The following is a 23,969-nucleotide window of genomic DNA, read 5'->3' as shown; positions in this document are numbered from 1 at the left end:
GATGCCAAAACGGCAGCCAGTCAGTTCGCAGCTCCTTCCCCTCTGTCTTCAGTTCTGCAAAGAGTGAACGGACGATACGTACCTCACTTAGCCTTGGTACCTAGGTAGGCTGTAGGTAAGCTCAGGCACGGGTACGGACGCATGCACGACTCAAAATGCAATCCAACTCAGCTGAACGGACGATAGACTAATGTATCATGAGGTAAGAGGATGCCCTTACGTGCATTAGGTAATCTTTTGGTTATTCGATGCTTTGCTTGCGCGACCCTGGGCCACTTGGTGTTGACTGCCCAGTCGAAGGATAAAGGATTCAGTCCCGGATATTCCACAAAGCCTTCCAGACCAAATTACCTAAGTGTTTGTATCCGTATATATCTCCTTGGACGTTATGATCTTACATGAGGTAAGGTACCTGAGATATTATGAGTACGCCAACTGGACAGTCCGCACCTAAGGTACCTTATTGTTGGCAGTTCATTGCAGGCACCCATTGGCTTTTGGCTGGGCACGTGACAGGGAGGTGGCCTTTTGTGCCAGACCACCGCACTTTCCTCACTTTACTTTGACTGGCCGCTTTTTCCAAAGCAACGCCTAGCCCAGTCTGGCTGGCGCTAATGCAGTCCTGGTGGCGCCCTTCTCTCCAGGCTACAAATGACACCAGCCGATTGGGGGTCGAGTCAAGTACTCGGTACTTGTTCCCCTCAGACCTCCACTCCATCAGTCCCAGCATTTCGCTCGCTTCCGACACCCATAATGGCACACTCTCAGGGATCGTCTCTGCAAATAGACTTGTACCCGTCTACTTCCGTGGTCCCCCAAGTACACTATCTGATCTCCACGACGTGACCTCGACTTTGGTGCTGTACTGGAGAAGGTAGCGCCTGTTCATCGCCCTTTCTGCCAGTCACCCTCACGTTCGCTCGCGCTCTGTCTTCTGCCCGCTCCCCCGACCTGCAGTAGGGGGTTGATTTCTGACTTGACTGGCTGCAGTCCCGTCTGCCTGTCTCTTCCAAGGTTGTCTGCACTGGCACCAATCCCAAATACCTTCTCCAAAAAGTCCAGTTCTCGCACAAGACTGGACGGTGAGGTGAACGAACCATTAGATTGTTTGACACCATTCGCCTTACCGAGCGCTACAACTTCCAACAACTAGCAACGTCCCGTCATTCAACCTTTCCTACCCTGCTCCTCCACCACTACTTCGCCTACCACCACCACCGCTACCTCCACCATCATCTCTCTCTCTACCTCTCTCTCTACCTTACCACTACCCGACGACACAACACAACGTTAGCACAAGACACGCCGGCCAACTGCCCACCTGGACCAGTCTCGAACCGACCCATCCTCGCCTGTTCCATGCTCTCAACAGCATAATTTGCCGCTTGCTTTTTCTCTATCACTCGTTTGCAACGGTGGACTTCTCCAGTCTTTTCAACTCTTATCGTTGTACATCCCGGGTACCGCTCCAATACACTTCCCTCCCGTCCCCATGCGATCTTGAACGACGCGCCGACCGAAGAATCCATACCTGTATCCGTATCCCGATCCCAACCTTGATCCAACTCCCGCCTTCGACACTCCCGTCGCTCACACGCCGCGCCTATGCTGCACTACACCCTCGACAGATGAGAGCTCAACGACGCATTCTTTTCGAACGAGATATTTGGCAGACGAGTGGTGTATTCTAGGGAATAATTGGCTTTTCGGCCTTCCTCAAGGCCATTCCTTTCCTAGATGATGGTGCGTAGAATTGCCCATAACTCGCCACTGCACCCATCTTTGGCACCCAACGTTTCGAGAGCCTTGCGAGTCGTCCTTGTTTAGCATGGCGCGCTGCTTTTCTTTGCCTCCATTTCAGGCTTCGAATTTTACTTACTGAGCCTCCTTTCCCTGAACAGCACCTTTGACTAACTCTCCGTGCTATCCGCAGACCTCATCTAGACCCCGCGCCGATGTTGGTGGCAGCTTTGCGAGTCGACGCGGTCATGCGAGCCAGCTGTCAATTTCAGACCCCAGCCACCATGTGACCGAGACCATTGGAACCCTCTACGGCGACGAGGAGTACGACAGCGATGGCCGACCCATCAGCTACCTCGGACAGTCCTACACCGACCAGCTCAACAACAAGTTCGAATCCGACCACTCCGACGACGATCCTCGTAGGCAGATGATCCGTTCAGCGTCGGACAAGACGGGCTTGGGCATGGCACAAAATGGCTCCACGACTCTCAAACATTCACAGACGTTGCCAACACGGTCGCCTAGCCAGCGAAGCATGTCGTTTGAGAACGGTCCCAAATCGCCGCCAATCTCCTTACGAGATGTTAAGAACGAGTCCTCCCAATTTCCTCTAGGCAGCATCGAGAACCCCAACGACATCGCGCAGGAACTCAACAACTTGCAGGCCCTGCGGCGCATGTCTATGGATGTCGGAAACAATGCTGACCCTGATATGCTCCCCTTTTCCGGCTTGTCCCTAGTCGCCATGCCTCCTATCGCGCCAACGGGAGACGATGACGAAAATGATCCCTCACGGCTACTCTGGGTCCCTGCGGCAGTCCATCCCGAGCTGGCCCCGACGGAATTCAAGACCTTCTTAGAGGATCGTGTCAAGACTATTCGGCGGCGATCAGGCGACTCCGGTGACGGCGGTATGGGCCGAAGCGATTCTGGCGGCGGCCTGCGGAGAAAGAAGAGCATGCTCTCACGACAAATCGACAACTCTGGGGGAAGAGGCGCCGTTGGGTACGTGGACGGCGCCGAGAGACTCGGGCGCAAGAGCTCACTCAGAGACTATTCAACTCCTGAGCTCAACCTGAACGAACTAGTCAAGGACCCTTCCAAAGTAGTGCGTGAGCTTTCCGAAGGTGCTCAACCGGAGGCTGGCGCCGAGGATCTACCCATCTTGCCTGTAGCTCCCGGCATGGGACTGCGCAGGTCAACCCGAACAACCTACCGAAAGAACGGCAGTGTACGCTCAGATCGGTTGCCATTCTCCAAGCGGGTCGCCAATCGACATGCCCACACGGATTCCTCTGACTCCGCGGATACAGTCCCCCCTCTGCCATCTGACGTGCCCGAAGTGCCACCGTTGCCTACGCAGCAAAGAGCGCAATCAGAGCCAGTGTCAGAGAATTTCTCGCGCCCCAATCGCTCAGTCCGACGCCAGCACAAGTTCTCTCAAGATCTGGGCACGACTTCTGACGGTGCTTCGTCCGAGATCGAGGAACCTGTTTCTCCCCTGAGCACACGTCCTGAACAGCAACACCCAACGAGAACATCTTCAGTTTCGGCTGATGCCAACCCCCCGGTTCCTGCCATTGTTGAGTCGCCAGCAACAGACGAGAGCGCGCAAAGGCAGCAATTCCCCCAGAGGTCCTCATCTTCACAGCATGCCCCTTCACAGCCCCTTATGGACGAGCCTCCCGCTCGTTCAAGCAAACGTCCGGGTTCAGCCAACTCTGCGCCAAGCCCGACAACACCTACGGCACCTCAACAACCACCACAGGTGCAGCAGCAGCCCAAGCAGCAGCAAACCAATGCCCATAATCACACCTTGAACGACATGGCTTCCCACCCATCTGTCTTACCTGGCAGTGGCGCAAACCGAACCGATACGTTGACGTTCATTCCCACTCTACAGCCAGAGGAGAAGAAGCCAGAAGAAAAGAGGGTGGAAAAGAAACTGAGAAAGGAGAGAGACGATGATGCTTCGAGTGTATCATCGAGCAAATCTTCTGGAGGCTGGTCAAAGTGGCTCAAGGGCGGTAGTGACGACAAGGACAAAAAGAAGAAGGAAGAGGAGAAGAGGAAAAAGCAGCAAGTCGCCGAGAAGGGACAGGACAATGCCCGTTTGGATGTTCTCCAGAGCTCAATCGAGGGTGCGTCTTCCAAGGGAAGAGAAAGTATCATTGTGGACCGCGACAACGTCGACAACAAATTGGCCGAAGAGCGAAAGAAGGAGAGCAAGAAGTCGGAAGCCAAGAAGGAGAAGGAGGGTGGTCTCTTCTCGGGCCTCTTTGGCGGTGGCAAGAAGAAGAGCGAAAAGGAGAGCAGCAGCAAGAAGAACCAACATCTGCGGGTCTCGGAGGAGGTGCCGTACCGCCCGCTTAAGGCTGATGTCGACTACCACTGGACCAGATTCCCGTTGCTCGAGGAACGAGCGATTTATCGGATGGCTCACATTAAGCTCGCAAACCCGCGTCGCTCTCTGTTGAGTCAGGTTCTTCTCAGCAACTTCATGTACAACTATCTCGCCATCGTTCAGGCCATGCACCCACAGATGCAGGTTCCTCAGTCGCCGCAGCAGAGACGTCTGGAAGAGGAGCGTCGCCGCAAAGAACAGGAAGAGCAGTATTTGGCGCAGCAACAACAGCAGCAGCAGCAGCAAGAAGCGGGGGAGCAGGACTCGACGGGCCAGTACAACTTTGACTATCATCGGGTATGTTAAGTATCTCTACTCTAGTCCGGAGAGCCAAGCTGACTCGATTCCTAGGGCGAAAACCAATACGGTGACCATCCTCATGATGAGGTGGACTACGTTGATGACGCTCAAATATACGAGTACGACCATGGCGGCGACGTGGATAACGGACGCAGCAATGGCTACCAAGGCCCTGACAGCTATGACCCTCAGCCTGGCAAGCAGTATTATCATGATCAGTACGGGCGTGACGGCAGCGACGACGTAAGGCGCCGGGACGACCGCGAGGACATGTGGTGAGAAGCAGTGGTAGCAGAGGCAGAGGCAGCGACAGCTGTGGCTGTAGGTACTGGTGAAAAGGGCATTCTTGGACGGCGAGACTCCTAGGCTCTGCCTCTGTTGCAGTCTCGAACCTAGTTGGAAGGCGCTGTGTAATCATCCAAACGTATGTGCATAAGGCGGAGTTGATGGATTGAGTGCAACATATATTCAAAGGGGGAACCCATGTGTGGCTTGGCTAAGCCTCCACGAGTCCCTTCATTTTCACATCCTTTCATATCTTCATATTTAGTATCCTGCTGGCTTGACTTGTGGTGGACGGACGGTGGAGTGCTTTTGTTGCAGCACATGTAAACAGTTAGCATAGCGACCGGAATCTTCTGGAGGCTACTTAGGTTCAATCGCGACACGCGGGGAAGAAGAATAGAGTAGCGCAACCACAGCAAATGTGGTGGATCCATTTCTTTGCTCCTCACTTGCTTCCGTGCTTCCCCAATACCTTGCCCAAGCCGGGACGAGTCGTTGAGATGTCGTTGTTTCGGCTTCCGGCCTCCGGACTCCCGCCTCATCCCGCCGGGCCTCATCCAAGAGGTTAGACCTCACGTGCCAAGGTTGCTCAGAGGTCTAGGGTATCTTTGAGGTGTGCCATAGTTCTTTGAGAAGAATCCAACACTGTACTGTATATGTCTGCAAGGAGAAATGTGCGACGGGACCTGCAGGTCTAAACGATCAAAGAGAGTGAGCTGAGGTGCTGTTCGCCTCCGTTTGAATCGAATGTCGTGTCTATCCCTGAGAGGTCCAACTCGGGGCAGAAGTGAGCAATAAAGTGAGGAGCTGAGGTCCCGGCTGTGTTTAGCGCTACCTACCTGGAAGGCAGCTGCCCGAGCCCCGCTGTGGTGCCTGGAGGTGCCCAGCAGGCTCTCCCGTCAGTCACTCAGCGAGCTTAGGTACCTCAGGTTCCGGTGGAGGTCTAGTGCGATTTGATCTTTGAGGTGCTTAAGTGCTGTTCTGCCTATCCGCCCCATGATGCCCAGCCAAGAGGAGTCGCGTAGGTACCTAGGTAGGTAGCTGGAGTTGCTCTGGGAAGGCCCAGCACATTACCTTACCTCTGTAGCCCCTGCCAGCTTTGAGCATCCGCGCTAAACCATTTGGGGCAAGAGCAGCCTCTTCTGGCAGTGCGCCAATTCGTCCGTTCGTTGCTTCCACCTACACCTTGCACTTTTCCTCAACCTCCAGAAAAATATCACCAGCCTTGTAAGGGGAGCTTGTTCCTTTTCTCGTCGCAAACATCACCGTCTGCTCCTTCCAACCTCATTTCCATCTCCGTTGATACCCAATTCCTCCCCTCGACGACCACCCGAACCGAGCACCCGGTCACTCACCCGACGACGAACCCCCGAGCCCGATCGTCCCCCCCCTGCGACTTTCAATCGCCCAATCTCCATCTCGCGATTACCTCGACAACAAACTAGCATGGCTGCCGTGAGTTACCTCCTTTTCTCGACGTTTCAAGCTTCCCGTTCAGTATCATACACCTCGTGATGCTTTATATCTCATTGCGCATCTCCCCGCTCTGCTCTATCCTCGTTGCCGTGATGCTTCGCTGTTCTCCGGCGGGACCTTGACAGCTCCTCCTTGTCCCGCTTCTGGCCCCAGTACTAACATGTCATCGATGTCTATAGCCGCGTCCATACAACAACAACCCGGGCTACATGCCCAACGGAGCTTCCTCGATTCCTCCTGGAGCTGCGCCTCTCCTCCCCAACCAGGGTCGCGTTATCCAGACTGGCCCCATCCGAGTTCTGTGCATAGCTGATGTTCGAGGTTCGTCGCCATTCCATCAAATCCCGTCGGGCGACCGGCTATGAAGCTTGAATCTAACATCAACTTTGATAGGAAACCTCACATCCCTCAACGACCTGGCAAGACAAGCACGAGCCGATCACATCATCCACACTGGCGACTTTGGCTTCTACGACGACACCTCCTTGGAGCGAATCGCAGAAAAGTAAGGAACACTCCGCGACTCTATAACCGACCGTTGTCATTCTGACACTGGTGCGAAGAACCCTGAAGCATGTTGCTCAATACTCTCCCCTGATTTCCGAGCCCGTCAAGAAGGCCATCCAGCAGGGCGGCCCCGGACCCGTCAAGAGCCGATTCCCTGCCAACGAGCTTCCCCTCTCCGAGCTCTCTCTACTCTTGAGCGGCGAGATCAAGCTCGATATCCCAGTATACACTGTATGGGGTGCTTGCGAAGATGTCCGCGTTCTCGAAAAGTTCCGTTCCGGAGAGTATAAGGTACACAACCTGCACATCATCGACGAGGCCCGCTCGATGCTTCTCGAGCTCGGTGGAGTCAAGCTGCGCCTCTTGGGTCTTGGTGGTGCTGTTGTCATGCACAAGCTCTTCGACAATGGCGAAGGAAGAACTACGATCGCCGGAGGTCAGGGAACTATGTGGACTACCTTGTTGCAGATGGGCGAACTTGTCGACACTGCGCACCGAGTTTACGACCCAACCGAAACCCGCGTCTTCGTCACCCACGCCTCTCCTGCCCGTGAGGGTATTCTGAACCAGCTTTCCGTCACCCTCAAGGCCGACTTCTCCATTTCCGCTGGACTCCACTTCCGTTACGGCAGCTCCTACAACGAGTTCAGCGTAAACCCCACCCTCGACCACTACCGCGGCAAGCTCGCTGCCTCCAAGGCCTCTTTCAACGATGTTTGGGAGACGGTCAAGAACGAGGTCGAGCCAGCCATCTCTCAGAACGAGGGCCAGCAGAACCTGCTCAAGAACGCCCTCCAGATTGTCGAGAAGATGCCCACTACTGCTGCGGGAGGTAACCCCTTCGGCGGTCCCGTTGCCGGCCAGGCACAACTCGGCCAGGTCGACGAGAGTGCTTTCAAGAACATGTGGAACTTCAACTTGGCTGATGCCGCATTCGGATGGTTGGTGCTTGAGATTCAGGATGGACGTATCGGAACTGAGATGCGCGCCCAAGGCTTCAACTTCTCACACAGAGGTGCCAAGGCCGCTGCGCCTGTTCCCGCCGGACCTGCTGGCGCTGGCAACCTGCCTGCCCCGGCTCCGCCTTCCACTCAGACTACGGTTCCCCCGCCCACCAGCAGACAGCCGTCATCCCAAGCACCTCCCAAGCCTGCGGTCGCAACACCCCTGCCATCAGCTAAGCCTGGAACTCCTCAACCTGCTGCTGCGGCACCACCTGCGGTCCCTCCCAAGGACGAGCGCCCTGCGCCTGCGGCTGCTAACGGATCAGCCAACGGCCCTGACCCCGTCTCTTCTCCCGCACCCAAGACACCTGCTCAAGATATTGTCGGTCTTTTCATTATGAATGTGAACTCCGAGGAGCAGACTCGTGATCTTTTCGACGGCGAGCACAAAAACAACATCCTCAAGGTCGAGAAATGGGGCAACTCCAACAAAGTTGTCATGTTCAAGACGATTGAGGAACGTGATGCTGCTCTGAACAGCCTTCCCGAAGACCTCAAGACCCGGGCTCAAGAGGACCGGTCTCGTCCCCTCGTCAAGGTTTTCCAACACCGCGAGAGCAAGTTCCAGCCCCGCGGTGGTGCCGGCAACTGGGGCAGCAGCAGGGGCGGTGGTAACTCTGCAAACACTGGCAGCGGCTACCGCAGTGCCGGTGGCGCCAGTGATTCCGAGAGCACCCGTCGTGGCGGCCGTGGTGGTGGCCGAGGTGGACGAGGAGGCGAGCGCGGAGGACGTGGAGGACGCGGTCGCGGTGGCCTCAAGGGCGAAGGCGGCGCCTCCCCCGCCCCCGGTCCTGCTACCCCGGCAGAGTAGGACTCTCCTCCTGAAGCCTTTGATGAAGTATGGAAGATGGCTCAGGCCTCGGAATCGAAGCCACGTGGTCCATCAAATGAAGTCTTTGAAGCTGTAATGGCCAAGTTTGGCCCTTCGCAAGCAGGGGAATGAAAGGACAAAGATTTCATCGTTTTTTTTGCCGGTTATGAATGGGAGAAAGGGGGGCCAAAGAAAAAATAAGTGCTACCAATTCTTGTACGCGTATCTTAATGAGACAACTTGAGGGGGGGAAAGGTGGAAAAGACCTTTTTTTCCAACTCAAGTTTCCGTTTTTCATCCATGTTTGGGGGGTTTCCCTTCGTCGGTGAGAAGTGCATAAAAGGTGGTTGTGCTTCTATGAGACGAGAGAGAGAAAGGCCTGGAAAAGGCCTGGAACGTTGTTTTGATTCCGAATGTTGAGGCTTTCGCGGAAGCCTTGATGTAGTAGAAACTACCTCTTTCTGAGGTTGATAGTCTTCGAGAAATGGAGTTCCCAACGCAGTGCCAACCCAGCGTTGCTATGCTTTCGGTATCAGTCTGAAGCGAAGATGTTATAGCCCATGGTTTGGTATTTTAAGCAAGAGAATTATTTTGTTTGGTATGAAAATGGAGTATAGATGGCATGTAGTAATATGACGCAGTTGAGAGGCTACCTAGGGCAAGGCTGTGAGGATGGCTCGGCCGGCTCTGCCTTTGGGGGAGTTAAAGTTGCAGTGAAAAGGGGCTGAACTACGTACCATAAGCCGGAGTACCTAAGATGGGCAGATGGCTTACAGGAGGGACTTGAGGGCGGCAGAAGGGAACCGAGGGGTCAGCTGGGTTCTATCTCCTTTGGAGGGGTTCAGATTGCAGTGAAAATGCACAGCTATCGGTATGGAATCGGAGCTTGTTGGAGTCTGCCAGGCAAGCTTGGCTGTATCCCTTGGGGGTACTTAAGACTGCCGTGCAATGCTGACATCCTCAGGTCCCCCCAGGAAAAAGGGCACGGCGCGAATCAGAGGACTTGCCGAATTGCATGACATTGAAAGGACTGATGGTGGGTTAAGGTAGTAATCCTTGAGGGGAGGTTGAAATCGCAGTGCAGAAAACGCATATACATGCGCCTATGACGAAGGCTGTGTAGTGAATGACGTAGGCTGGTCCATCGTTGCTGACGTCCAGGTTTGTGGATTGGATCTTCGCAGCAAGCAGAAGAAGCCTGATATCCTAGATCTTGTTATTCTGAATCTATATAATGTAGTGTTAACAGAGCTTTTGCCTCGGACCAGGGTGAACTTGGCCTGTTTGTCGACAACAGATGCATCCTTGGAAACCATGTTCCCAATCCGGAATGACTTTGTTTGATAAGCTATAACATCTTAAAGTGCAAGGTATCGAAGCAGAGTTGAGATGATATGAGCGCCTGTTCCCCTACGTTGCTCTCTCCCCGTTCGTACTTACTGACGAACCGATCGTGAAGGCGCCGTGATGAATATAAGTGCGGGCACTTAACATGGTTGAAATAGATGTATGCACTACAAAGTTCACAGCCTAGTCACCCTAACAAAGGTCATCAACACCGCAGATGTCACCGACACTACCGCCGCTTCGATGTCGAGATCGAAGCGGCCATCCGAGTGGGCTGATCCATCACCTTGGATTACCAAAATCAGAACGCTTTAATATGAAGATGGACAGAGAGTATCCCAGCCGAACAGGAACAACGATGGACGAGCTGCTCAACGAGCCTTGGACACAAAAGTCGCCTTGTAGATGGAGAGTCTGCCAGGCGATTGCAGCCAAAGGATAGAATGGAGGTTTTGTTTAAAGGAGTACCCGTTCTTGTTGTCTTATAAGCAGTAAGCAGCCATGCTACCAACACGAGCTCGATTGTCAGGCTTTGATGGTCTCAATGGGAGATATCAAAGGCTCGTGGCGGCTGCCTTTGCTGTTGTCGATGATCGCTTTCACTGATACGTCTGCGGGGACTCACATACACGAAATCCAAGAGATCGCAGCTGAGCAGTGTCCCGTCCAGAACACTAAAGCCGTTCAGCCAGACTTGGGAGCTTAACGCCGCGCTTGCCGTTTCCTCATGTTTCTCTAAGGTTGCTTAAGAAACAGGCCCAGCGGCCTTTGTTGGTATACATTTAGTGTAGAGAATCTATCGGGGGTGCCCGCCTTCTATGCAGCCATGCCGATGACTGAATTTCCCTGTGTTGATACATATACATACAGTTTACAAGAGCTTCAAAAGCTCACCAGACCCCTTTTTCCCTTTGTGAATTTCCTTCCTCACGCCCAGATTATCCCAGAATCGGCATCTTATGCAATAGGCTTCATACCCTTGTGAATGGCAGCAACACCGCCAGTCAAGTTCTCATAACCCTCACCCGAGACAACGAAACCAGCATCCTTGATCATGTCCCTGAACTCCGTCTGGCTGGGGAACCGTTCGATACTCTCGACGAGGTACTGGTAGCTGTCCCTGTCACCAGCAACAAGCTGGCCAATGAGGGGGATACCGCTAAAGGACCACCGCTTGTAGATGGCGTTGAAAAGCGGGTAGTCGTCTGCCTTGCTGAACTCGAGGCAGGCGAAGACACCGCCGGGCTTGAGCACGCGGTGGGCCTCGCGCAGGGCAGCGGGGATGTTTGTAAAGTTGCGGATGCCGAAGGCGACGGTGTAGAGGTCGATGGAGTTGTCCTTGATGGCGCCCTCGGGGAGCTTCTCGGCATTGGCCTCGAGCCAGGACATGGCGGCCTGCTGGGAGGCCGGGAGGGATCGGGAACGGTCGCGGCCGACGGCGAGCATGGAGGGGTTGATGTCGGAGATTGTGACGCGGACGTCGGGGTTGTGGTTGATGTTGTGCGCCGTGTGGAGCATGCGGAAGGCAATGTCACCTGTGCCGCCGGCGATGTCGAGGATGTGTTGGGGGGTGGGTGGGTTGGAGGCTGAGAGGCCTGGCTGGAGGCCGGAGACGAAGTGGTCCCTGGGAGTAGCGTTAGTGGTGATGGCATGACAGATGTTGAGAGAAACTCAACGTACTTCCATATTCTGTGCCAGCCAAAGGACATGAGATCGTTCATGCGGTCATAAGAGTCGGCGACGCTGTGGAAGACGCCGGCGACGCGGTCGGCCTTCTCAGACTCGGGGACAGTCTTGAAGCCAAAGTGCGTTGTCTTGCTATCGGCGGAAGGGTCGGTTGAGGTGTTGATGGATCGGGAGGCGATTGCAAAAGGGCGGGAGATAGGGGAAGGAGATGTGCTGAGCTGCTTCGAAAGGGATCGCGCGCTCCAAGAGGAGCGGAGGGCGCGTCGGGTCGCCATAGCTATGGAATGGCTCGTTCTTGTCGAGGATGCGTGGAGAGACCTGGGGGCGGCGCGCAATGAAGTCAGTCGATCGGTGCTTGGAGAGCTTCCAGGATGGAATAAATTTTGGTGGAGAATTTGGGGACTGGGTGTGGCTAGTGCGCGCTATGTCGATGACATTGAGGAGTCAAGCCACATCTCGAAGACAAGGGCCCGTGAATAAGGATATCCAGATGGGAGTGTGATTTTCTTTGCCGGATGAAATAAAGAAATGACTTACCTAGACGGTGGCCTCGTTGGAGGTGACTTCTGTATTGGCTGTGGTCGAAGCCTCCTTCCGTGCCGCTCGGTGATCGGCCAAAGCCTTGACGAAGGTGTGAACCTGGTCCTTTGCGAGCCAGATGATAGTGCAGATGAGAGCAATGACCAGGATGACCAACAAAGCGATGGAACCAGCGGGAGTCATGTTGAGGCTCCTCGACCAACTTCTTGATGGAAAGTGTATCCGAGGCTCAGTAAATTTGGGGCGAAAAAAAAAAAGTTGATTGATGGCGATGAAGTCGGATATTAAGTTCTCAATGGAGGCTGTTGTTTGCGTATTGTGACGAGTGGCGGAGGTGTGTGAAGTGGAAGAGGTTTTTGTGGTGAGTGTGCGTGGGAGGTAAAAAATGAAGGTACGCTCCTTCCGAAGTAACTGTATTGGGAGCGTGAAAATAAACAAAAGTGTGCACTCTTTATTTCTCCTGTGTGATTTCCTGAGCTGCCTGTGAAGGCATCCAAGTCAGGACAGACTTACACACAGCGAACTTGAGCTCTACACCGAGATTCACCGGTCACCAAACCGCATCCCTGGAAAATCACCAGTAACGGCAAGTGGGGCGATCTATCGATAAGAATCTCCGACTTCCACCCACAGCTGAGTGACACAGTTCCACGCACTGTCCCTTTTACTGTCTTCCGAAGTCCACCTACCCTTAGACTCGGACACCCCCGAGACAGAGAACTATACACTCTGGTACGCTACAGAGCCAGCAGCAACACGGACAAATCCTCAATCCACAAATGATGGATCCAACGTGGGAATCGCGATTTCCACCGACGGTATCCAAGGCATGTAGCCGTTGCCATGCAAGGAAAGTCAAGGTAGGTAGTCACCCTTTTAATAAGGAGGAGTCTAGGCTACTGACATGTTCAAGTGTGATGTACAGATTCCACGATGCTCAACTTGCCACAAGCAAAATGAGCAGTGCAATATTACTGACCGTGTGACTTACACGTACGCTGCTGTCAAAAGCCTACAAGACCGAATCATTGAGCTTCAGACCAGACTCGACGGTGTTTCTGAAGCCACAGCAAGCCAGACTGGTCCGATAGCTGGACCTGGCCAGTTCGATGATGTTCGCAAAGAGGCCGAGGAGATTGGTGTTCTTGCAATTGGGAGGCCGAGCGGCTACTCAGAGAGAATATACAGTAAGTATGGCTCCTCAAGGCCATGAGCTGGTGTTTCAATGCAAAAAAATGTTGATCTATGTTTCTTCCCTTTAGTGGGCAGTGCCACTGGCTCGACCTTTGCTCGCATTTTCTTCAAGCAGATTAACCTGTCGGGATCGTCATCAGTCGCGCACTATGGTCGCCAAGAATCCTCCAGTCACGATCACGAACTCGTCCGAAACAACGCTGCACTCCCGCCGCAGCCAGTCGCAAGATATCTCCTGACAACATACATTAGTCGCATACATCCATGGTGGCCGTTCATATCTCTTCCCTTCTTGAGGAGTAGTCTTGCAAGAATCTACGAGGATCCAGCCAGATGCACATTGTATCAAAAGTTTCTGATTCTCATGGTGCTAGCCCTCGCTTCAGCAACTTGCACAGAAGCCCAGGAGTACCGACGGATGATGGACTTGAACAGCCCAACAGACTACTTCCAGACAGGCCTACAATTCTTTTTGAACATACACGATCACCCGAGAGATCTGCAAGGCCTTCACTCCGTGATCTTGCTGTGCTTATGGATGTTAGGATCAAACGTTAGAAATCACGGCGATGACGTTTGGCAGATGAGTCGATATACCATGTCAACAGCCATAGAGATGGGCCTTCACCGACGTTCCGTCACACCGGGCGACCTAAGTTCTGATGACCGGGAGATCCGGAACCGGACGTGGTGGTGTGTCTACGCACTGGAAAGACAGGTAGCGGTCATAACAGGCAGGGTACTCTCGGTCAGAGAGCATGCTATAGATGCACCCAAGCCATCCGCCAGTACTCTCGACGAGCTCACAGATCAAGAGGGTCGTGCGGCGCCCTCGTTCCAGAAACTCAATGTGAAGCTTTTCAATCATCTGATGAAACTACGTCAGATCGGTGGGCGTGTCCTTGAATCCATCTACATCGCCAGAGGCCCTGATGGGCGAGCATCAAGAACCACATTTCAGGAAATATGCAACGAAGTTGAGAAAATCCAGCAAGAATTAGAGAGCTGGAAACGAGAATTGGAAGCCCTAGACTTCAAAGGAACGCGCGAGTACTCCGAGATGAAGATTGAATATGGACTTCTCCTGCTACTCATGTATCGACCATCTCCCACTTTCATGATTCCTTCCAAAGAAATGGCTGAGATATGCTCTCGGGCCGTGTCTGGAACTGTTCAGCAGTGGCAGAAGCTGGACTTTCAGTATGGAATCACTGCCGTTTGCCGCTGCATACGGCAAGTGCATTCGATCCTCATGGTAGGACTGGCAGGCTTGTACTGTGACTGGTAAGCTTCTTATCTCACCAGACCCAATTGGCATTCCTTTCAAGATTACGAACTGACCATAAGCTACTAGGCACGTGAAAGCGATGAATCAAAGTCCAGATTCCCCTCTTCTCTACTCCCATGGAAGCAATGTGGCATTATGCATGGATCTCATCGAACGCGGAACTGCCTGGATGAAAGAAGAAGGCCTGCTGAAGTATCGCGATCTTCTCCAGGCAGCAAGAATCAAAGTATATGGCCCAACGACGTGGGAGCCGCCAATTACTCAAACTGAACCTACAGATGCCTCGCCAGTAGCTCCTGTGAACGCATCAAGTGCACTTGGCCTTCTTGGTGCAGACAGTACGCAGTCCAATATGTTCTTCCAAGGCGATGAATTGGAAACGTACATGAACCAAGTCACGGGGTATTTTGACAACGCTCAACTGGGTTTAGACGAGGGTCTCACTGCTTGGTTTGATACTTTCATGCACGAGTTCCAGTCCAACAGAATAGGGAACTTGGGTTAATTGATACATCGTCACAATGATTCCAGGCAACACCAAGCCTTCCCTGCAACAGCCATTTGTGTAAGTTGAGTGACCGGTGGCTATCGACACTTGCTAAGCTAATGCCATCACACAGGCTCAGTCAATCAGTTGAGCGCCTGATGTCAAACTAGAGCTCAACATCGGATCATTGTTATCGATTTGGCGCCTCATTTCCATTGCATTGGTTGAAGCTAATATCCAAAGACCGAGGTGATCTCGGACTGGACCGATGATAAGTGGAGACTGGCTTGCACAATGTCACCATAGTTTCGGCCCTGGCCGAGCTCAGTGCCGGTCAAGACTACCTACTCATTGGGATAAGCACTGGGGCATCTTTTGAGCATTTTCTTGGCTGATGTCCCTGCAGAACAAGAATCGGGGTTCTTGGTTCTGTAGAAGCGTGGTATTTATTCATGGCTTGACTTCTAACCAGATGTTCTACGACTTATACGGAATCACAGCGCACAGAGCATCGCCAGCATCATGTCCGAATCTCAGCCAAAGCCTCAACCGGCCACAAGCCACACGGCTGTCCTGAACTCCCGAAATGCTTCTATATTGGTAAGACATATTCGTCTTGAAGTTCTTCATCAAATCACGATACTGACTCTCAATACAAGGTCGGCATGCGCGACGGCGTCACCGGCGAATTCCGTCTAGTCCCCAGAGAGCAAGCAACAGTCTCGGTCTTTGACTCCAACTTCCTCATAGGCGATGGAATCTGGGTAAGTAAGGGGCCAAGCCGGCATAGAAAAGTCCAAAGGCTGATCTGATGCTTCTCATTGTAGGAAGGCATTCGTGCTGTAAGAGGCCGAGTCCAATTCGCCAAGGAGCACATTAGTCGGCTCTTCCAGTCTGCAAAGGCAATGTACATGGACTTGGGCCTGACAAAAGGAGACCTCCTGTCACTTCTTCACCAGACGTTGGACGCAAACGACATGGGAAACGAGCCTCACGTCCACATACGTCTGGTCGTCAGCAGAGGCCTAAAGTCAACACCCTACCAGAACCCGCACGTCAACATCGGCCTGCCGCTCATCGTCATCATCCCCGAGATCAAGGCCGTAGATCCGACAGCCAAGTCGCGCGGCCTACGCCTGGGAACGACCTGGGTTCGGCGCGGCCCGCCCGACGTCAAGGACGAGCAGTGGAACCACATCTCCAAGGCGACGGACGTGCAGGCGTGCGTGCACGCCAACTTTATGGGCGTCGACGAAGCGCTCATGCTGGACCTCAACGGCTTCGTCAAGACGTGCAACTCGGTAAATTTCTTCATCGTCCGCGGCGACGAGGTGTGGGCGCCGACAAAGGATAATCAGATGATGGGCATCACGCGGCAAAAGACCATTGATGTCTGTCGGGCAGCGGGTATCACGGTGCGGGAGCTCGATTTCGCGCTGACGGAGGTGTACGGGGCCGACGAGGCTTTCTGTACGGGGACGTTCCCGTCGCAGATTCATGTTACGGAGGTTGATGGGCGGGTGATTGGAGACGGGAAGAGGGGGGCTTTGACGGACGTGATTCAAAAGCTGTATGCGGCTGAGGTAGAGCGGGATACTGCGAGGTCGAGGGAAGTGATTCTGGCCGAACTTGAGCAGGCTCGGGATCTGAGTGTTCTTGATAAACTAAAGTCAAAGCTTTGAGTCTTCGCGGAGTCTTTTTTAGAATCATTTCGAGAGTCTCACAAATACCAACTGATTTACCAATGAGCACCCTATGTTCTGGAATGACCAAATGCACATTGGAATACACTGTAATTTGCCAAAGAAACCTGATCCAATATCTAGGTGTCTGAATTCAAGCCAGGTTTCCTTCAAATTGGAAGCAGGCACAACCAACGTTTCGGTTCGAGGAATGAGCATCATCTGCGTTGGATGACATCTAACGTGAGCCCGCGTAGTCTTCGGCATTTTGCTCGGAAACTTTCTATTTGATAATAAGATAATGATTGGAAAAGGCCCTTCATCACTAGTCTTCCCTTGCCACATATTGGCACAAATGCCACACCATTACTAGCTAACACGGCGTTTACTGCGGTATTACTTAAACGCTGATCTCAACAGTGTGAGGACCGGCGGAGCACGAGTCAGCACAACACCTCGGACTGCACCGATATCTCGACATCAATGATCTCGGTGGGGACCGAACAGAAGCTCCACATTCTCATTGCGTGATACCCCAGAATGATAACGTCAATCGCAGGTTCTATTCTGCCCCGTCCCCATATCGAACAACGATATTGGTGTTATCCGGCAGAGATCTCATTGATATCGAAAAGTCAGGGACATGGGATGTGGAGTTGAGCCATTGAAATACCTGCGGTTCCGCCGCCGCCTCGGGGGGGGCATGTTTGGTCTTTGGGTCTTGATCTCAAACTTGGATTCATTCTTTTTGACTTTCGAGAAGCAAGTTGGCTCTTGAATGAGTCTGACGAGGTTGTCTCGTTGATTGAGAGTTTGCTGAAACGACACGTACGCTCCGACTTACACGCTTCCGTACATACCTATTTACCATCACCAAGTGGCTTCCAATCCGCTTCCATTTCCCATGATGGAACCCAAATCAGCCATCGTCGACCACGACGCAACCGAGCAGACGGATGTCAAAGACGTACAAGATGGAACCTCCCAGTATGACGAGACCCTGGCGCCGACGCCCGCGCAAAACAGGCGCATCCTGTTGAAGACGGACCTCGTCGTCCTCCCCTGCGCCGTAATCAGCATGACCCTCGCGTTCCTTGACAAGGCAAGTCTCCCGAAAACCCTCTCCTCTCCTCTCCTTTCTTTTCCCGTGAAATATCGTTAACTAACCATGTCACCGAGATATAGAACGCCCTAGGCTTCGCCGCAATCTTTGGCCTTCGACAAGACGCGAACCTCAAGGGGCAGGAATACTCCTGGCTCGGCTCCGTCTTCTACTTTGGTTACCTGGCCATGGAACTCCCGGCCCTCTACCTCATCACCAAGCTCCCCATCGGAAAATTCATCGGCGCCTGTCTCGTCCTTTGGGGCGCCTGCATCTGCCTCATGTCCGCCTGCCACAACTTCGCCGGCCTCGCCGCCATCCGCGTCCTGCTCGGCATCTTCGAGGCCGCCTTGTTGCCATGCATGCTCGTCCTCAACGCCACGTGGTACCGCCGCGAAGAGCAGCCCCTGCGGACGGCACTGTGGCATAATACTTTCGCCGGCGTGTTTGGCGGTATCCTCTCATACGCCATCGGAAATATCAAGGGGAGCCTGTCGACGTGGAAGTACATCTTCATCATCTACGGTGCTGTCACCGTCCTCGTCGGCTTCGTGGTTCTCTTCGCGCTGCCCGATTCCCCTCAAAAGGCATGGTTCTTTGACGAACGGGAGAAGAAACAAGTCGTCGCCCGCCTCGCCGAGAACCAGACGGGCGTCGACGTCAAGAAGAAATTCGACGCGCAGCAGATCCTCGAGGCCGTCAAGGACCCGAAGTGCTGGTGCGTCTGGGCCTGCGCCATCGGCTACGCCGTCGCCAACGCGGGCATCACAAACTTCAACCCGCTCATCATCTCGGGCTACGGCTTCAGCCAGACCAAGACCGTCCTCATGGCCACGCCGCAGGCCGCGGTCGCCATGGTCGCCGGCGTCGTCCTCACCACGATATCCATGTTCGTGCAGAACCTGCGCTGCCTGTTCTGGATATTCTCCGCGCTCGTCGGGCTCGTCGGGGCGGTGATGGTGCACACGCTCGACATCAACCTGAACAGAAACGCCAGCCTGGCGTGCGTGTACATCATGGGCTTCTACAACGTCCCGTGGGTCTTTATGCTGAGCCTCAACTCGTCCAACACGGCGGGTGCTACGAAAAAGAGCTTCATGGGCGTCACGGTGGCCGTGTGCTACGCCGTCGGCAACATTGTCGGACCCCAGCTGTTCTTGTCGAGCCAGGCGCCGCGGTACCCGCTCGGCATCAGCGCCATGATGTTTGCCTTTGCGCTCATGGCCGCGTCCGGGCTCGTGTACTACCTGCTCTGCGTGGCGGAGAACAAGCGGCGCAATTCCAAGTTTGGGGTGCCTGAGGATAGGTTGCAGGCTGGTCTCGAGCAGGAGAGGGAGGATAAGACGGATGGGGAGAATAAGGACTTCCGGTATACCTACTAGTATTACGATCTTCTGTCGTGAAGCGAGAAGTAGTTATTGCCCTGGACGAGGGCCAATTCAACGTTCAATCCATTTTGATGGAGCTTCCGTGCAATCGCAGTTTGGCAACCAGGCACATGCTGTGCAGTGAATTGATTCAGGAGATGATGCTCTAGAAGAATAATCATACCGAGCTATAGTGTTAAACAGGTTGATCCTTTGGATGAGTTCTCCGCGACTCAAGTTGTCCTCGTGATTGTTTCTAAAGTTGAATTGATGAGGTTAGAATCGGCTTAGAGACCCGGCGTTAGTTAGCTCTTTCCAACTCAAGAGGGAACCCGCACTTCAAGAACGAGACTTACTTGATCAAGGCTCTTGGGAAGTGTTGTCGCATTAGATAACCATGACTTGGTATTTCGGATTAGCGCGGAGTAACTAAAACCCTCAATACACATATACGAAGGAGCTGTATTGTATAAATCAGTCATCAATAACTTTCTCGCCAAACATCGGTTAGCACAGGCAAACCATCGTCCATAAACATGGATTCGTCTAGTACTGACTTTATCTACATTGTTATATAAAGTCAACGTAGAGACCGTAATTTACAGCCAAGACAAGAGAGAGAGAGAAAAAAAACTCACCGGTAATAGCCCAATATCAAATCGGTCCATAAATTCATGCGGTATTAAACCGTCGCGAGAGAGATAAAAGTCACAGGTTGGCTTCTGATTCGGTTACGGGGGAACAAAACAGTCCCTAGACGCCAGCACGGAGCAAACCATAACCTTGTCGATGGGCTGGCTGCTCGGTCATGGTCCCAAGACACAAGCACCCCTGTCCAAGGTTCGGTTTCTCTTATCGATAGGAATATACGCGGGGCGCGGGGAAAGGATGGAAAGCTCAGTAACGGCTTTCAGGGGGGTTTTGGGGGAAGTCACCACTGCTGACTTGCCTTATCGGTACCGGCTTACATCGGCTCAGCCATGACGTCGCAACTTCGGCCGACGATAGACGGTCTTCCTCGGGATAGCTGCTGTCTCGGCATTCTCCCACGGTCCCTTTGGCACTCTGGCCCTCTCAACTCCTTTCCCTTTCGTCTCTGAAGTTCTCGTGTAATTGAGCAAGGCCTTGAGATCATCTCCTTTCAATCAATTGACTTTCTTTAGAGCAAAGATCAAAGAAGGAAAAGCAGCAGAGATGAGGACCTCCAAGATACTTCGACGGGCACCCCTCGGCGGGCTGGCCCTCCCCCGAGCCGCAAGCGGTCTTCCAAAGACGACATCAACACCGACAGCAGGAGCAGCGGCGGCAGCAGCAGCAAAATCTCAAACCAGACGAGCAGCAAGTAGCCTTTCACAAAGGCCAAACGCGAATCACGTCTCCTTCCCCGGCGCCGTAAAGAGCGCCTTCACGAGCAGCCTCAAGTTCGAGACGCCGGGTGACTACCCCGCCGTGCCGACCTACCGCGTCGTGGACCAAAACGGTGCCATTGTTGACGACGCCTTCGTCCCGGACCTCGACGAGGCGCAGATCGTCAAGCTCTATAAGGACATGGTCTTCATCTCCGTCATGGACCTGATCATGTTCGACGCCCAGCGCCAGGGCAGGCTGAGCTTCTATATGGTCTCGGCGGGCGAAGAGGCGCTGAGCGTCGGCTCCGCGAGTGTGCTGACGCCCGAGGATGTCATCTTCTGCCAGTACCGCGAGCAGGGAGTATTTAAGCAGCGGGGCTTCACAACGGCGGATTTCATGAACCAGCTCTTTGCCAATTCGAAAGATCCCGGTAGGGGGAGGAACATGCCGGTGCACTATGGTAGCAAGGAGCTGAATATTGTAGGTTCCCATGACCGAGACGGCACCTCTGGAGGGCATTGGAGGGTGCATAGGCTAACATGTTGCTCGTACAGCATACCATCTCGTCGCCGTTGGCAACGCAGCTTCCGCAAGCTTCAGGAGCGGCATACGCTTTGAAGATGCAGCGGATGCAAGATCAGTCGATACCTCCGAGAGTCGTTGCAGCCTACTTTGGCGAGGGTGCGGCGAGTGAGGGAGACTTTCATGCCGCCCTCAACATCGCGGCTACAAGGTCATGTCCTGTAATCTTCATTTGCCGAAACAACGGCTATGCTATCTCCACGCCGACATTAGAACAGTACAGAGGTGACGGAATCGCCAGCCGTGGCCTGGGGTACGGCATCGACACCATCAGAGTAGATGGTAACGATATCTGGGCTGTCAGAGAGGCTACGAAGAGGGCCCGTGAAATGGCGCTCGAGAATGGGGGCCGCCCCGTCTTGATCGAGGCCATGACTTACAGGGTGAGCCACCACAGCACGTCGGATGACTCGTTTGCCTACCGTGCTAGAGTCGAGGTTGAGGACTGGAAGAGGCGGGACAACCCCATTACGCGTCTGCGCAAGTACATGGAGGCCAAAGGCATGTGGGATGAGGCCAAGGAAAAGGAGTGCAGAGACTCGACTAGAAGGGAGGTGCTGAAGGCGTTCAAAGAGGCCGAGATGGAGAAGAAGCCGCCAATCCGAGGCATGTTTGAAGACGTTTATGAGGAACTGACGCCGGATCTGAAGCAGCAAATGGCACAGCTACGTGAGCACCTAGACAAGTACCCGGATGAGTACGAGTTTGGTGAATTCGAGGGAGGCAAGGATAGCTTGAAGGCATAGACGAGCGGGTCCTGCATGATACCTACTTGGCTAGAGAAGAAGTGATTAATGGGGAATCTCCAGCGCTGTGGACGCGAGAAAAGCCTATATTGCATGTTATCGAAATTCCGTGAGGTGTTTTTGTTGACTCGTTTGACTCGGCTGCTTAGAAATTGGAGTATTGGTCGACCCTGATGGCGCAAGAAAAGGTAGGAATGCCGTCTCCCCACCCAACCTTGAATCAGCTCCGTCAGAATCTGGAGCGCACTGGGCAAGGTGTGGATGCGTAAACGGAAACATGGCTCCGTAATGACAAGCGGCTTTAATGCGATGCGAAACTGTTTTGGCTGTAAGTACCTTAGTGCAAGGTCAGCACCTGAGAGACTGGGGATAGACGGTGATGGTAGGGCGGGGTCGAGCTGCCAAACGTTGTTCCAGCACGGTCAGACACTACTACAGTGACGCTGTACGGACTGAGCATTTGGAGACAACACCTAGTAGGCTGGGATGGAATAGGGAGGCTTGTGACGGGTGACGGATGACGGCACGTCCATGGTTGGCGTTGGCGTTGGCGCGGTTCGAGGTTGGGACGGAGCCAGACGGTAGACGTGACAGGAGAGGGACCGTTCCATGGCATAGTTCTGCCCGTATTGATTAGTATCAAAGGTAAGGTATCGAGAATGGGGAACGCAATACCTACGTCTGTATCCGCAGCATCATAAGCATGGGCCTTACCGCAGGGATTCCCCCCTCGTGGCTGCTCATGTTGAGTTGGCGGGCCCAATACTCCGTATCCCCCCAGTGGCTCCGTTTGGAGCAAAAAGTGGACTGGAACAGCGATATCAGAGCCGCTTGGAGCATGTGTGTGTTGTGCGTGGTGGTGGTGCGTGTGGCGTGCGGCGTGCGGCGTGGTGCTTGTTAAACTGTTAGCAGCAACGGGTGGTGTGTCTGTCCCGTTCGCCGGCCACGGCCCAGGGCATCCATCAGTCAGACCCGACACCTTCTTCCTCTCCCGTGCTGCTTTGGCGCTGCATAACCTCGTCTGGTTCCAAACCCCATCCATACATCTCCCCAACCTTCAACATCGCCATCGAATCTGTTCTCCTGCGACGACAACGCCGACGACGATAACGATACGACGATAAGCGATTCAAAGGATAGATCAGGCCATCAATATCGATGACTTTCAACGCAACGAGATCGTCTTGTCTGATCCGTTGATTCGGACCAACCTCGCCTCGCCATCGTATCTTTTGGCAATTTCCCGACGGCGCTGATAACATCAAGACACCACAACGCCTAATCGCCAGCAACCCTCGAGCTGTCCTGCCTCATGGCGTAATCCATGGCAGAACGAATCGCCTCTGCAAACCAGCGCTCCAGATCGGTAGTCGACCACGATCCCCCCGCGCGCCTCCCGTCTACGCCGACGACATCGTCTTCCGGTTCGGGCTCGCCCACCCTAGCTTCGACCTCGTCTTCCCAGCGGTAGGTGGTTGTCATTTCACCCGTATTTGTCGTGTTTCGTTTCGAACCCCAATACATTGTTTTATGCTCTGCGGAGACAAAAGAGAGAGTCGAAAGAGGCAGAGCGTGCGTGTGTGTGGTTCGTGTGTATGAGAGCGAGACACAGAGACTCGAGAGTGAAGAGGAACGAGAACAAGAGGAAGAAGAGGACATGCAAGAGAAGAGAAAGCAGCAAGAATCAACGTCGGGTGACAGGTACGCAGAATATTCCTGTGAAAGAGAGCAAGAGAAGGAGCAGAGGCGAGGCAGAGAGGCAGGAGCAGCAGGAACAACGTCCAGGTACCGTGGGGTAGTTGCTGGCGACAGCCAACTTGTCTCGTGCCTGCCTGCCGCCTTCTCTCGGTCTGGTCTACCTACCTCTGCCTCACTGCTGCTTCTTTCACCTTCATCTCCTTCGCTTGTCTCTCTTGATCCTCGAAGCCCAAAAAAGGCACGAAAAAGGGCACTTTTCGACTTCAGGATCCGCCTCACCTTCGTTCTCCTCTTCCTCTGCCTGAAGCTACCTCACCTTTGGTACCCGAACGGCGGGATCTCGAACTTAAGCGGGTCTGGTCACTATACC

The 23,969-nt window shown here is 53.7% G+C and overlaps 9 protein-coding genes across 9 annotated transcripts; 6 read left to right on the top strand and 3 right to left on the bottom strand.

Annotated features, from left to right (window-relative positions):
* Positions 1 to 1,737: 1,737 nt before the first annotated feature.
* Positions 1,738 to 4,726, top strand: CPAR01_12560 (uncharacterized protein; the record flags this gene model as incomplete). Its single annotated transcript, XM_060496815.1, has 3 exons — positions 1,738 to 1,743; positions 1,934 to 4,444; positions 4,499 to 4,726. The coding sequence occupies 3 exons, from the start codon at positions 1,738 to 1,740 to the stop codon at positions 4,724 to 4,726; spliced, it is 2,745 nt and encodes a 914-aa protein (XP_060344348.1).
* Positions 4,727 to 5,941: 1,215 nt separating this feature from the next.
* CPAR01_12559 (calcineurin-like phosphoesterase) lies at positions 5,942 to 8,530 on the top strand (the record flags this gene model as incomplete). The annotated part of the gene is made up of 4 exons (XM_060496814.1): positions 5,942 to 6,187; positions 6,388 to 6,529; positions 6,602 to 6,713; positions 6,772 to 8,530. Coding segments are annotated over 4 exons (2,259 nt in total), but the record flags the coding sequence as incomplete, so codon positions are not given.
* A 2,304-nt stretch (positions 8,531 to 10,834) lies between these two features.
* On the bottom strand, positions 10,835 to 12,286 carry CPAR01_12558 (ubiquinone/menaquinone biosynthesis methyltransferase; the record flags this gene model as incomplete). The annotated part of the gene is made up of 3 exons (XM_060496813.1): positions 10,835 to 11,501; positions 11,558 to 11,985; positions 12,107 to 12,286. 3 exons carry the CDS (start codon positions 12,284 to 12,286, stop codon positions 10,835 to 10,837), a joined length of 1,275 nt encoding a protein of 424 aa, XP_060344346.1.
* Positions 12,287 to 13,007: 721 nt separating this feature from the next.
* CPAR01_12557 (uncharacterized protein) lies at positions 13,008 to 15,090 on the top strand (the record flags this gene model as incomplete). The annotated part of the gene is made up of 3 exons (XM_060496812.1): positions 13,008 to 13,290; positions 13,366 to 14,581; positions 14,652 to 15,090. The coding sequence occupies 3 exons, from the start codon at positions 13,008 to 13,010 to the stop codon at positions 15,088 to 15,090; spliced, it is 1,938 nt and encodes a 645-aa protein (XP_060344345.1).
* A 504-nt stretch (positions 15,091 to 15,594) lies between these two features.
* CPAR01_12556 (aminotransferase class IV) lies at positions 15,595 to 16,754 on the top strand (the record flags this gene model as incomplete). Its single annotated transcript, XM_060496811.1, has 3 exons — positions 15,595 to 15,672; positions 15,732 to 15,836; positions 15,900 to 16,754. 3 exons carry the CDS (start codon positions 15,595 to 15,597, stop codon positions 16,752 to 16,754), a joined length of 1,038 nt encoding a protein of 345 aa, XP_060344344.1.
* A 904-nt stretch (positions 16,755 to 17,658) lies between these two features.
* CPAR01_12555 (major facilitator superfamily transporter) lies at positions 17,659 to 19,238 on the top strand (the record flags this gene model as incomplete). Its single annotated transcript, XM_060496810.1, has 2 exons — positions 17,659 to 17,823; positions 17,940 to 19,238. 2 exons carry the CDS (start codon positions 17,659 to 17,661, stop codon positions 19,236 to 19,238), a joined length of 1,464 nt encoding a protein of 487 aa, XP_060344343.1.
* Positions 19,239 to 20,417: 1,179 nt separating this feature from the next.
* Positions 20,418 to 21,901, top strand: CPAR01_12554 (dehydrogenase E1 component; the record flags this gene model as incomplete). Its single annotated transcript, XM_060496809.1, has 2 exons — positions 20,418 to 21,053; positions 21,128 to 21,901. The coding sequence occupies 2 exons, from the start codon at positions 20,418 to 20,420 to the stop codon at positions 21,899 to 21,901; spliced, it is 1,410 nt and encodes a 469-aa protein (XP_060344342.1).
* A 337-nt stretch (positions 21,902 to 22,238) lies between these two features.
* Positions 22,239 to 22,741, bottom strand: CPAR01_12553 (uncharacterized protein; the record flags this gene model as incomplete). Its single annotated transcript, XM_060496808.1, has 2 exons — positions 22,239 to 22,541; positions 22,616 to 22,741. 2 exons carry the CDS (start codon positions 22,739 to 22,741, stop codon positions 22,239 to 22,241), a joined length of 429 nt encoding a protein of 142 aa, XP_060344341.1.
* Positions 22,742 to 23,179: 438 nt separating this feature from the next.
* Positions 23,180 to 23,425, bottom strand: CPAR01_12552 (uncharacterized protein; the record flags this gene model as incomplete). Its single annotated transcript, XM_060496807.1, has 1 exon — positions 23,180 to 23,425. The coding sequence occupies one exon, from the start codon at positions 23,423 to 23,425 to the stop codon at positions 23,180 to 23,182; it is 246 nt and encodes an 81-aa protein (XP_060344340.1).
* Positions 23,426 to 23,969: the final 544 nt, after the last annotated feature.

The sequence above is a fragment of the Colletotrichum paranaense genome (assembly GCF_030867605.1).
Source record: "Colletotrichum paranaense strain IMI 384185 chromosome Unknown Scaffold_11.1, whole genome shotgun sequence".
Taxonomy (NCBI): domain Eukaryota; kingdom Fungi; phylum Ascomycota; class Sordariomycetes; order Glomerellales; family Glomerellaceae; genus Colletotrichum; species Colletotrichum paranaense.
This window is presented reverse-complemented; position numbering and strand designations above follow the sequence as displayed.